Source organism: Lampris incognitus, chromosome 1 (genome assembly GCF_029633865.1).
Source record: "Lampris incognitus isolate fLamInc1 chromosome 1, fLamInc1.hap2, whole genome shotgun sequence".
NCBI classification, from domain to species: Eukaryota; Metazoa; Chordata; class Actinopteri; order Lampriformes; family Lampridae; genus Lampris; species Lampris incognitus.
In genome coordinates this window covers 104,660,948-104,674,707 of record NC_079211.1, presented here as the reverse complement: position 1 = coordinate 104,674,707, position 13,760 = coordinate 104,660,948, and the positions used below count along the sequence as shown (strand labels likewise).

Sequence of the window (13,760 nt, the reverse complement as noted above, 5' to 3'; positions counted from 1 at the left end):
ATGATAACAAACTCCAACACAAACTTTGTTGAAATGCCTGTAAGCATATGTGTAATTAAAAGAGAACTTTTTCATTATCTTAAAACAAAAAGTGCAGGGAGCTCCCAGCAGCAAGAAATCGTGTTGTGGCCTATCATTTTCTTGCTGGTCAGCTGGCTAAATTATGGATCAACAAATTAACTTGCTGACGTTCACTATCGCATTCAAGTTAGCTCTGTGAGACTCAACATTAGCTTATGTTATTATGACCATCGGCTACCTAGCTAACTAAAATGGGAGAAGTCTCTGCCTGTATGTCTGTCGTAGGGCTGCCGCCTTCTATGTGGAGAAATAAGGGACACGCCCCCCCCCCAAGCTCCCTGTCCCCCACTGCAAGTCCTACATTCTCCCCCTTGATGATGTAATGATTTTTGGGAATCCAATACTGCTTATTTTGAGAAAGAGAGCTAGTCCATCACTCATATATTTTCTCATCAAGCATCAAATGCATTCAGTTTGATTCATTCACTCACTCCAAATTCCAAATGTGTGACAACTGCTCAGACTAAATGATGGCATATTTATAATATAATCAAATAAAATAGAATACAACATAAAATGTTCCCTGTCATCTTAAAACCCTCCCTCATATGAATTCTGACATCAATATAATGTAGTGATGTAATGTCTGTTTTTCTGATATTAAGATATTAATAAATAGCAATTCTCTATGCTCTTCCAAAATGGATATACAGTGTAGTTTCTAAATGATCACCTTCGTTTGTTTATTTTTGTAAAGTTCTTTGTTGTTAGAGTTGTTTTTTGTAAAGGTGTCTGCTCAAAATAATAAAATATAATAAATTAAAAATTAAAATAAGGAATATTTTATAAACCTGCACAGTTAACTCTTTTTTCTTTATACCATGTACTTTCATTGCTACTGCACCAAATCAGCAAAATGGAGTGAAGTACTAAGTTGCATCTAAAGCCATGACACGAAGCTGCTGTCAGGCTCACCGTCTAAACTACAGACATTCTCTGCAGGAGTCTGACTTTGACTCAAAGGTCATGGCATTTTAAGAGTTAATGAGTAACTTGCAAATAGGCAAACAGGAAAAGAAATCGGAATGTTGGCTCTAAGTAAGGTTACAGCTTATGAGATCTCTGATTGGTGCATTTTTTAACCACACGTGCCAAGCATGTTGTTTTGAGGCAGAGCTCTGCACAGACTGCAGCCTCACAGCCAAACAATAGAGCAGAAAACAGCCCCCCACTGGAATGAGTCTGCTGCTTGGTTTATGTGAATGAAGGGAAAAACTGCTGCATCAGGGAAAAAAAAAAAAAAAGCTCTGCTGCTGCACACCAGCCCCGTGTTCATTCAGACTCTCTCTCTCCATTTCTCACTGTCTCTAGCTCTCTCTATCACCATCCCTACCGCCCCATCAATCTCTCCTGTACACACCTTTTCAATGCCTGCTTCTCCATCCGTTTCTTTCTCCTGTGTGCACTCACTCCCTACTGCTCTCTGTCCTCCCTTCCTCTCGTCTCCTTATCCCTCTGTCTGTAAGGTTCTCTCTCTCTCTCTCTCTCTCTCCTCTCTCTCTCTCTCTCTCTCTCTCTCTCTCTCTCTCTCTCTCTCTCTCTCTCTCTCTCTCTCTCTCTCTCTCTCTCTCTCTCTCTCTCTCTCCTCTCTCTCTCTCTCTCTCTCTCTCTCTCTCTCTCTTCTCTCTCTCTCTCTCTCTCTCTCTCTCTCTCTCTCTCTCTCTCTCTCTCTCTCTCTCTCTCTCTCTCTCTCTCTCTCTCTCTCTCTCTCTCTCTCTCTCTCTCTCTCTCTCTCTCTCTCTCTCTCTGCATTCTGTTCATCTACTGGTCCTTGAGAGAAGAGGTTCAATGCTGCAGTACAGTGGCTCCAGAGCCCATAGGGATTACTGTTGTCCCTCACATGATCCTTTAAGCCCTGTGACATGGCTCCCGTCCACTGGTCAAGCCCTTTACTCTCATTTGCATATCAGAGAAGCCAGGTTCACTCTCGTTCAATGTGTTTTGAGCTCAGAATAGTACAGATTGCCAAGTATAGCAGTCCAGAGCTGATGTTAAGGTTGATTCCATTCCAGAAAATTATGGCCTATGGTATAGATTATGCTGAGAAACAATGATTTTTAACTGTAACAAGGAAGAATATAACAGCGTTTCGCACACTTAAAAGTAGGGATGCTCTGATCAATCGGCCGCCAATCCTTATCGGCTGATTTTCATTCTAAATAGTTTGAACGGAGCTGTCCATTAAGGCCAATCGGAAGAGCCGATCAGATGATGCAAAATACGTGAGAGATTTTCTCTGTGCACAGCAAAAGAAGCTCGCTAAAATGGCTTCACTGGTCTGGCAGTTCTACAAGGTGTCCGAAAAAGATAACAAAATCGCTATATGCAATGTGTGTGAAGCAGAAATCCCTCATGGTGGAACGCAACAATGACATTTTAATACCATGAACCTCATTAGGCCCTGTGATGAACTGGTGGCCTGTCTAGGGTGTCTGCCCACCTGCCATCCAATGAGTGCTGGGACAGGCTCCAGCATCCCTGTGACCCTGAGTAAGGATAAGCGGTTTGGATAATGGCTGGATGGACGGACCCTCATTAGACATTTGAGAATTCATCATGTCAAAGAATATGGCGAGTATGAAAGGCAAGCCGGCGCAAAGTCAGTAAAGCGAGTTAACCCTTTAGCAACTCAGTCTTCCGTTACTCAGTTGTCAGTTAGGGACACATTTAAGCAGCAGGAATCCTATAGGAGCGACAGTAAGAAGTCAAAAGAAATATCAGCCAAGATAATGGAATTCATTGGGCTTGATCAGCAGCCTCTTTCTGTAGTGGAAGATGAAGGGTTCCGACGACTTATTACCTTCTTGGATCCACACTATATCCTTCCAGGGCATAAATATTTCACAGGCATATGCCTGCTGCAGTTATACCAACCAGTGTATACACATATTGACAGCATTTTAAAGGACAACGTCACATCAATTAGTTTTACAAGTGACAGCTGGGGTTCGAGTGCATGTCCCATGTCCATGTCAAGCTTAACTGCACACTTTATTGATCAAAACTTCAAACAACACAACGTTGTTCTTCACTGTCAAGAATTCACAGGGTCACACAGACTGGGGGCTCTGGCTCTCGCATTCAGTGACATGTTCCTTCTGATCCTGTATATGCTACAGAGTCTACAAGAACAGAAACGGGAACTATCTGCTTATGCAGCCGACTATGACTTGCCTTCAATGTTCTCCGGCAATCAGTGGAAATTAATCGAAAATATGATTTCCCTGCTCGCAACATTCGAAGAGCTCACGAAACAGATCAGCTCATCAGCTGCATTGGCCGCAGATGTTATACCATCCATTAGAGCTCTTACGCATCTCCTTGAGAAAGCAGCAGAGACGGACCAAGGCATGAAAACATCAAGAGCCGCTTTGTTGGAAGCGATCCAGAAGCGATTCAGTGACACTGGATCTGAGCGCCTGTATGCAGTTGCTACAATTCTCGATCTGAGGCGAGAAAATTAATAGACCTACTATGTAAATATTTCTGTTACGTAGGCCAAATGACTGATAAAAAAATAAGTAGGCTTTTGGTAAAAGGAATGCTATGTCATTTTCTTAAAATGATTATAACTTTGCTTTAAAAATAAGCAGAAACACTTGTAAGAGTTGAGCATTTTAATAAGAAAGGCAAATGTCAGTAAATGTCAGCAAATAGCCTAACCTAAGAAAATGCATAAAATAGACCTGTTTGCTTTTTTTTGTTAATAAAAAGGTATAAAAACTGATATTTCCCAGACACACTCAAGCCACAGCTTCATGTTCTGCTTTCGGGTATCCTTGCTGCTCGTTCAGGCCTCGGCCAGGAACGGCAGTATGATGCGAACATTTCGGAGGTGAGCAGCTCCAAGCCCCCAGAGAAAGTACTATGAGCTGGCTCTTTGCAGGCTATGTGTGCTGAATTACTGGATGAAGATGTGGAACATGGTGGCGACACCAGCAACCAAACCACATCGCAGATGAACTTCTACTTGTCAGAGCCAGTTATTCCACAAAGCGGACAGCCGCTTGCTTTCTGGCAAGACAATAAAAGCCGCTTCCCCACACTCGCAGAAGCAGCACAAACCTACCTCTGAGCGCCATGCACAAGTGTAGATAGCGAGCGACTTCAGCACAGCGGCAAATGTTGTAGATGAAAAGAAGAACAGGCTGACTTCCAAAAATGCAGCAATGCTTATATTTATAAGGAAAAACTTGCCGTTGTGCTTAAGAAGGAGGCTAAGCTAAAGAATGGTAGCCATGGCAAGTTGTAAAAATATGTAAATGTTGAGGAATGCTTTATACAGTACTTGGCTATATAGCCTTTCTTTGTTGCTGTTTTATATCGTCTAAATTTGTAGTAGGCCTAAATATAGAAAGGCCCTGTATTTGTTTCATCTATTGGAATTGATTTTTATCATCTTATATAGGCTATAATGGTTTCTTATGCTTTCAAACATAGCAGTGTTGAGCACATTTAGCTTTTATTCCATAGGAAGGTAAAAATATTTGCTAAACTGCTCTTTAGCCGAGCATAGGCTATTATATTGGTTTCAGTTTCTTCATAATCTACATGACCTAATAAGAAAATGGAATATGTTGCACATGTTGCCTTCCAATAAATAAACAGTTGTCAATTCATGATACTTTCTCAGCTCTTAATTATATTTCTGCAGTGCTGTTAAGAATTGTTACTTTTATTGCTATAAATAGTAAATAAATAAATAATGCTATACAATAAATAGAACACTTTAAATGGAAGATCCCCATCCCCCCTACCCACCCTGTGATCAGCGATCGGTATCGGCCGATTCTGATTCCGGTGATCGGCAATTGGTGTCCAGCCCCAAAAAACAATGATCGGAGCATCCCTACTTAAAAGGCTTACCCAGCATTAGGTTTTAGTGAAGCTCCCCCTCTCTATGTCTTTATGCATGCTCAATATTCCAGGTAAGAACATCACAGAAAGTTGAATCAGTTTATCTGGAAAAGAAGATTCTCATATCCTATCCAGGGTCACAACCTAGCCATTGGTTCAGATTTGTGGACGACACCTGGGTTAAAATTAAATCTCAGGACCTACCACATTTCACCGATCACATTAACTCTGTGGACAACCACATCAAGCTCACCAGGGAGTATGTGACAAATGACAGGCTAGCCTTCTTACACTGTGAAATTGCAGTGGTTATGGGGGGCATTTGATTGTTGATGTTTACCGTAAACCAACACATACTGGGTCCACGGTGGTGTAGCAGTCTAAGCATCGGCTTTGTGTCAATGCAGTTGCCCACTGGGGACTGGGGTTTGCGCCCCGGTCTCGTCAGACCCGACTATGACTGGACTCGATGAAGCAGCAATAATTGGAAACGCTGTCTTCGGGAGGGGGGCGGAGTTGGCTTGTGTTCATCACATGAATGCGTCTCTGTGTGTGTCGGAAAAAGCAGTGGTTCAGCCTAGATTCACCTTCTCACGGAAGTGGCGATGCATCTCCTTCGAGACTGCTGGCAACAGCTGTCTGAGCGTAAACCAATGGGGATTCTGTATGTGGCGGGAGTGTCGGAACAGTTGCTTTCAAACCCCAAAACACGCTGCACCAGAAATTGGTCTACCCCAAGGATCGGGTCCCCCAGCACAAAAAGACCAATGTGGTGTACTCTACATTATGCTCCTAAGTGCCGTAATTGTGAGCGTAGAAATTAAAACCAATGGATAACATGCAAAGTCGAGCAGGTGATCCATTTAACCGCCCGATTCAACTTTGAACTCAACACACATACACACACACGCGCAATTTTTGCATCAATCACAGAAAACAGAGGGTTTTTTCTTACACACATGCATTTATCAACAAGCCTTAGCTCAAAAGACTGTTTACAGAAAAGTTAGCGTAAAATTGCTGGACTTTGATATTTATTTATTTATTTATTTTGGGGGGTGATTCCCCCCCCCACTTTTCTCCCCAATTGTACCTGGCCAATTACCCCGGCCGGAAGAGATATTTATTATTTATTGAATGGTGAAACAGTAAATAAATGCCTCAAAGCAACCCCTGTATTTCCCAGGAGGTTTCATGCCCGATGGCAGACAAAATGCATGGCGAAGGAAGGCTTCTAGGGAAGTGATCTGAACAGCGATTGTCATCACACTATGCGACCAAAGTGAATTCAATGAATAATTTAAACAAAGCAAGTTATCTAGTACCATTCTAACATTGGGCAAATGGATGGATACATGTGTGGGCGCACGCACACACACATACACACCATACGCACAATTCCAAAAGAGAAATTACTGATTTATCTGGAGTATAAAACAAGAGATTCGGGCTAGTCCTAGACATAACAGTGAGACTTGATAGAATTCTTTTATCAATTACCTTTTACCTCTGTTGCCTCTGCATATTTTACAGAACACATCTTTTGCCACATCATGTCTTATCTGTCTCTCCCACTCAACTTTTTATCCAATGTCTTTCTCTTCGTTTTGGTTCCCTGGCACTTAGCCAGCAGATGGTAGCCTTTCAAACTAGCCTAAATCTCATGAGCTCAGCTCAGTTTGCTACGAGATACCGGTCTGGAAAGTATCTATAGAGAATCAATTGTGCGTGGCAGCTGGAAACTAGACTAATCAGCGAGGTATGAGAAGCGTTTTGGATTATGACGACAACAACCAGTGCTGTATGTGGAAAATTACAACAATTGCTGCACTAGGATTCTGGGTCTACCCTGGGGTCTCCTCCCAGTTGAACATGTCTGGAAAACCTCCAAAGGAAGGCGCACAGGAGGCATCCTAATCAGATGCCCGAACCACCTCAACTGGCTCCTTTCGATGCGAAGGAGCAGCGGCTCTACTCCAAGCTCCCTCCAGTTGCCCGAGCTCCTCACCCTATCTCTAAGGCTGAGCCCAGACCTTTTATGGAGGAAACTCATTTCAACTACTTGTAGCCCCGATCTCACCCTTTCGGTCACTACCCAAAGCTCATGAACATAGGTGAGGGTTGGAATTAGAATTTGTAATTAAGGACGATTTAATTTCAATGAAAATCAATTTTCTCATGAAGTTCCACTGCCGGCGCTCCTCTTGAGCTCCCGTAGGTCAGAGTGCACTGCCCCACTGCCCCCGCTTCTCCACAAATGCACATGGCAGCAAGCAAGGATGAGCTCGTCCCCAAAAAAGGCACAGTGTCCTCGGTGGTGTGGAACTGGTTTGGTTTTGTGGCGTCCGACAGCGAACAAACCACGACCTACTGCAAAGTTTACTCTAAAGCTCTTGCAACTAAAGGTAGCGGTATGATGAATTTATTTCAGCACCTAAAGCGGAGGCATGCAGCGGAGTGGGAGAAATGTTGCTCTCTGTGGGATTCACAGGACCGCAGCCCACAAACACCCGCTAAAAAACAATCCACATTAGCCGATTCCTTTTCACATTGTGTCCCTTACGACAAGAAAGGGACACGGTGGAAAACTCTTACTGATGCAGTCGCGCTGCATATGGCTAAAGACATGGTCCCCATTTACACTGTGGAAAAGCCGGGGTTTATCCACATGTTAAAAAATTTTGACCCCAAGTATATACTACCAAGCCGCAAGTATTTTGCCGGAGTTGCCTTGCCTCACCTGTACAACTGCACACGGGAAAAGATCGCTAGAGAGCTGCAGGAGGTGTCGTTTTACTCCATCACAACATACTTATGGTCCAGCCGAACCATGCAGCCCTACATGAGTTTGACTGGACTCTGCAAAGCGTCTGTCTCCAAACAGCGCATTTCCCTGAGGATCACAAAAGTGAGATAATTGCCCAGGCAGGGGCTAAAAGATGCTCTGAACTCCTGGAACCTTGCTGAAGACCGACTCATCTGTATGACAACAGACAGTGGCACCAACATAATCAAAGCTCTCAAAGACAATGAGTGGCCCAACCTCCAGTGCTTTGGACATAGACTGCACAACGCTATAGGTAACAGTCTAATGATGCATTCAAGTGATGTGGAAAAAATGGTTGACCTGAAAATGTATTTAATTCCCAGTGACGTAATAAGATATTACTTTATCAGTAAAAATGTTATTACAATACCAGGCAGGATGTGTTATTGCATTTACTATTTACCATTTATTACATTATTGAGTTTTATTACATTTTCAATCAGTTATTACATTATCAGGAAATTATTACATCATTGGGTGCTACAAGCCCCCTTAATGCATGATGTTCACATGTATAATTCATGATTAATGCATTTTAATCAATTTAATACATTTACTCTAAATGTACAGGCACGATTCATCATAATGGCACACATGCCCTGTGTTTGTGTGTGTCTTTCGTTTGCGTCAATAAAATGGTGAAATGTGTAAAATGACTTGTTGTGACACATTGAAGAATAAGTGCGTGAATGTAGTTCATGCCACAGTAAAAATTGTTTTGTTTGTGTTTTCTTTATTTATTTATTATACAGAGAATGGTGTGAAGGACCCACGGATTGAACGTGCCATTGGGGTTTGTAAAAAGGCTGTTGCTGCCTTTTCCTATAGCTGGAAAAAAGAAGAGAGATTGGTGAAGTACAGACTGAGCTTGATCTACCCCCTCATCAGCTAATAACTGAGTCCCCGACCAGACGGGGTTCACGACAAAAAATGATACAGAGATTTCTGGAACAGAAGGCCATAGCCCGTGTCCTGGGCTCAGACAAGAAAAGTCAGCATCTCGTGCCCACTTGGCAAGACATTGACGTTTTAGAGTCCATAAATAAAGCTGTCAAACCACTCCAAGACTTTCCTGACGCCCTGTCCGGGGAGGCTTATGTTAGCGTTTCCTACATTAAACCGGTGCTCCATTTGTTCAAAACCAGTCTCCTACAGCCAGAGGAGGAAGACACCGAGCTCACTGAAACTATAAAAACAAACATTCTTCGGTACCTTGATGACAAATTCAGCAACCCTGTGACGGATGAACTCTTAGACATGTCTTCACTGATGGACCCCAGGTTCCGAACAACCTACATTGACCCAGGCAATGTGGAACAAGTCAAAAAAAGGGCTGTCACTGAGCTGATGTCTCTGCCTGTGCCTGCTGAAAAAAGTACACCACAGCAGCCTGGTCTAGCTGTGCAGGTGTGTCAAGAAGCACAGCCTCCACCGAATAAGAAAATGACTTTAGCTTCCTTCTTCAAGAAGAATGTGCCACTGCCATCTCCCCGCCAGTCAGAAGCAGGGAAAATAGAGACTGAGCTGGCAACCTACCTGTTGACCCCTGAGGCAGATCCAGACACTGATCCACTTCAGTGGTGGAAGCGCCACGAACCAACTTCCCAAGGCTCAATAATCTGGCCAAGAAATACCTTTCCATCCCGGCTACAAGTGCCCCGTCAGAGAGGGTTTTTAGCATGGGAGGTGGCATTGTTACATGCAACAGGATATGCCTCAAGCCAGAGGTAGTAGATAGGCTTGTATTCCTTGCCAAAAATTGAAAAAAAAAAAAAAACTAAAGACAGCATTGCAAGCACCTCACGTCCTGTACATTTACTAAAATTTGATGTTGACTACGCAATGCATGCAGATGTTTGATTTTGTATACATATTCAAGGATTCAAAATCGAGACAAAATAATTTTTGTATACAAGAGGCACCTTTGTTTAATGCACAACACGTGAACTTAAATGAAAGTTTTGTTTGCACTGTATCAATCCCAATGGGGGAAATTATCTATTTTTGTAATGGCATGTAATCTGACATGTTAAATTTATGTTTTCAAAAAGTGTTTTATCAGAAACATTTTTTTTTCAAGAGGAAGCACTTCTATGTTTTTTTTTACATTGGTTTAAAGGTGCACTGTATCACTGTCAGAGAAGTGAACATTTTCTTAGGTATGTTTTGGAAACTGGGAGATCAGGTCCCTGTAAGTTGGGACATTGTTTGAAGCCAGTAGAAAGGTGCTGAAATGTTACATTTTTGCTGCTGTTTACAATGGCAGGGCCTGCCATCTTGTTAACACGCTTGTTTCAAGACTTGTGTTTTGTTGCACTTTAACCCTAAGGGGAAATTTTGTTCAAATCCCAAAAGGGAAAATCAAAAAAAATGAAAGCAAAACTTGGTTTGAATAATTTCTTTGTTATTTGTTGTGTGTTTTTAAGAAGGAAAAAAATCGATTAAAATCGTAAACTGAGTTTGGTGTAAAAAAAATCAGAGATTTTATTTTTAGGCCATATCGCCCAGCCCTAGTTGGAATGAAGATTGACTGGTAAATTGACAGGTTTGCCTTCTGGCTCAGCTCCCTCTTCACAACAACGTTCTGGTACAACGTCCGCATTACTGCTGATGCTGTACCAATCCACCTGTCAATTTCCCGCTCCATCCTCCCCTCACTCGTGAACAACACCCCGAGATACTTGAACTCCTTCACTTGAGGCAACAACTCACCCCCAACCTGGAGGGAGCAACGCACCATTTTCTGGTAGAAAAACATGGCCTCAGACTTGGAGGTACTGACTCTCATCCTGACCATTTCACAACCAGCTGCAAACCGCCCCTGTGCACGGCGGAAGCTGTGTTCTGATGAAACCAACAAAACCACATCAACTGCGAAGAGCAGATATGCAATTCTGAGGCTCCCAAAACAGACACACTCCTCACCTTAGCTACGCCTTGAGATCCTGTCCATGAATATGACAAACAGAATCGGAGACAAGGGACAACTTTGGCGGAGTCCGACACCCACCAAAAACATGTTTGACTTTGTGCCGAGAATGTGGACACAGCTCTCACTTTGGTTATACAAGGACCGGATGGCTTGTAGCAACTGCCCTGGTACCCCATACTCCTGCAGTACCCCCCCCACAGAGTACCCTGGGGTACACGGTCAGAAGCCTTCTCCAAGTCCACAAAACACATGTAGACTGACTGGTCAAACTCCCATGCCTCCCTCAGCATTTCCGCATGGGTAAAAAGTTGGTCCATTGTTCCATGGCCAGAACAGAATCCGCATTGTTCCTCCTGGATCCAAGGTTCGACAATCGGGCGGCGCCTCCTTTCTAGCACCCTAGAGTAGCCTTTCCCAGGGAGGCTGAGCAATGTGATGCCCCAATAAGTGGCGCACGCCCTCCAGGACTACATATCCAATCTGGCCTGGGAATGCCTTGGGATCCCCCTAGGAGGACCTGGAGGGTGTTGCTGGGGAGAGGGATATCTGGAGTGCCCTACTTGGTTTGCTGCCACCGCGACCCAACCCCAGAGAAGTGGCTGATGATGAGATGAGATGAGATGAGAGATGCTGCTGCACTAGGAGAAGTTAGTGTTGATGCTGCTATAGAATTAGTTTCATCAAAAACATTTACAAAGATGGCAAACACCGTGTATAGACATTATAACTAGCTGGACTGACCCGCTAGTGGTAGCAGCGTTTACTAACATACCAGCAAGTTTGGAAATGTGATGCTCCAGTTCTACATCATGGGAATTAAAGCTCTGACTGATTAAAAGCTGATACAATCATTTGTGAGGTAATTTTGCCCCCCCACCCCACCCCCCACTGATGACACCCCTGACACAAACCTATTAAGCTTTGTCAGACCACTACGGGTGAAGCGAAATTTGTGGACTGGCTTTGCAACGTTAAGCAGATGGAAGCTTAAGCAACATAGCTTTGTGTGTGCAAGAACAGAAAGTTAGCTAACCAGATACAAAGGGAACCAATTCGCGAATTGTGCCTGCTTGTCTCTGATAGCCACCTTGAATGTGCTCATAGAGGCAGAGAGTGCATTTCCCTCCTAGTGCAATGACTATCAGCATTCTGCACGCTTAATCAGGCTTTTCTCATACTGTCATGCCATTTCATAATTGGGGAAAAGATTATACATATATATATTTCATGTTATTATTCTTTTTTATCAGTTTTTCAATGGAGTAGGCTTCTAAAAATCAGTAATTACTGGCCTGGAGCTCTGATGAAACACTGTCAAGCCAGCTGGCAAATGGCCATGTTGAGACCTGACAAGTATTTGGCTGGTGGCTGGTGGGAGTGTTTGATGAGGATTTTTGCATGCTTGTGGTGTTACATGTCATAATGTTTTTATTTAATATGGCAACCGCACTGTATAAACAGGATAACAAAGCCAGTAGCAATCAAATTCTGTTAGATTTTTACTCTTAAGTATAGTAGTCAGCATTTGTTTTAGAGTCCCAATCTAAAAACCCTATTTGGCAAGTCAAGCAGTGAAGCATGGTCAAATAACTCACATGGTTTCAAGCTATTTTTGGTCCAATTAGCCCCCATGTACATGTACATGAAATAGATGATCTGTCATTATGTTGGTGTGTGGAAAATGGGGGAAAAAAATTGCTTAGAACAGTAAAACGCTCAGAGCCTATACACCAGCAAAATGTAGCTCACTTCAACAAGATTTTATATTGGGGTTTTTTTAAGCACTTCGTAAAAGTGGTTCTGAAAATTGCTGTGTAAATAAAATAGAGGATGATTATTATTATGATTACTATTATTCTTGTTATTATTAGTGGTGCAAGACTGATGCAAAGGTAACAATGTATGGCAACATAACCATTTCACAACAATGGCTACTCAACCAAAGGTCTTTTTCCTGACGTTTTCTCCAGAGGTGTGCATACATTAGATTCAGAATCAAGACAAACAAAGGCGTCTTACTAGTCTCCTAGTGAATTATTTTCCACACCCTCATATGAACTGGAAGTAAGCTCAGTCATGTGCTTCACATCTCAATTTAAATTTGTACTGAGGTACTGACGAGTTGGCGGGTGGGCACTGAGATGGGGGGGGGCAAGGACTGTTGTGGAAGTCGGCAGGGCATTGAGGTGAGTTGGGTGTGGACTGAGGTGAGGTGGACGGACCCACCTGGGGGGCAGTCCCTCCAGGGCCTTGTTGAGACACTGTGGAGTGTTGTCTGTGTCTGTTGAGGGTGGGAGATCTGGAGTTTCTGCTTTAGAGTCAATGTCAGCCTCTCCCTCTGCCTCCCCGGACAGACCCAGCCTGTCTTCTCCATCAGCCTCCTGTCAGGACACAAACACACACAGTCATATATTTCAACACTGATATTAAGAATTTGCCAAATGACAACGTCCTAATCACAAGATGACTGACAGCAGGTCAACATAAAATGGTGGAAGAGAAATGCAGTAGACAAATGCAAGACAAACACCACTCTCTTTTAAGTGAAAGCACATTTACACACACACACACACACACACACACACACACACACACACACACACACACACACACACAATCATCTACTGTTATTAAGTGTAGTGTCCCCACTTGAATATTTACATTCCCCCAAATTATGCAAAAGCCTTTTTTCCAAAGTGTTGTAGTATAACCAACAGGTGACCATTGATATATGTGAAGTTGGTCCATATTAAGGCCTTTCTTCTTAATTTACAACCTTGCAGCCCCTCTGCTGTTGCTGTCACTGCCACTTCAGAATCCCGCCACTCCAGACTTATGATGAGAGTCATGGGCTAGCTACTTTACCCTCTGTTGATCGCCAACATGATGAGGATGCACTGTCTATTGCAGTCTCTGGGAATCTTTTTACTGATAAGGAAGCAGGAGAACAGGAGGCACTGGAGAGGGAGTACTCCCCATGACAGCTTCTCACAGGTCAGGAGCAGAGTCCCTGAAGAATACTGAGGTTGGTCATTCCACAGTTAAGCAAGCAATTTACTTTGC

The 13,760-nt window shown here is 43.2% G+C and overlaps 1 protein-coding gene across 1 annotated transcript in view; it reads right to left on the bottom strand.

The window, feature by feature from the left end:
• cds1 (CDP-diacylglycerol synthase (phosphatidate cytidylyltransferase) 1) overlaps positions 1-13,760 on the bottom strand; it is a 60,799-nt gene that overhangs the window by 14,863 nt on the left and 32,176 nt on the right. The window contains exon 2 of the mRNA XM_056278673.1: positions 12,924-13,078. Within this exon, the coding sequence (XP_056134648.1) occupies positions 12,924-13,078 (155 nt within the window). The remainder of the gene's footprint in view (positions 1-12,923; positions 13,079-13,760) is intronic.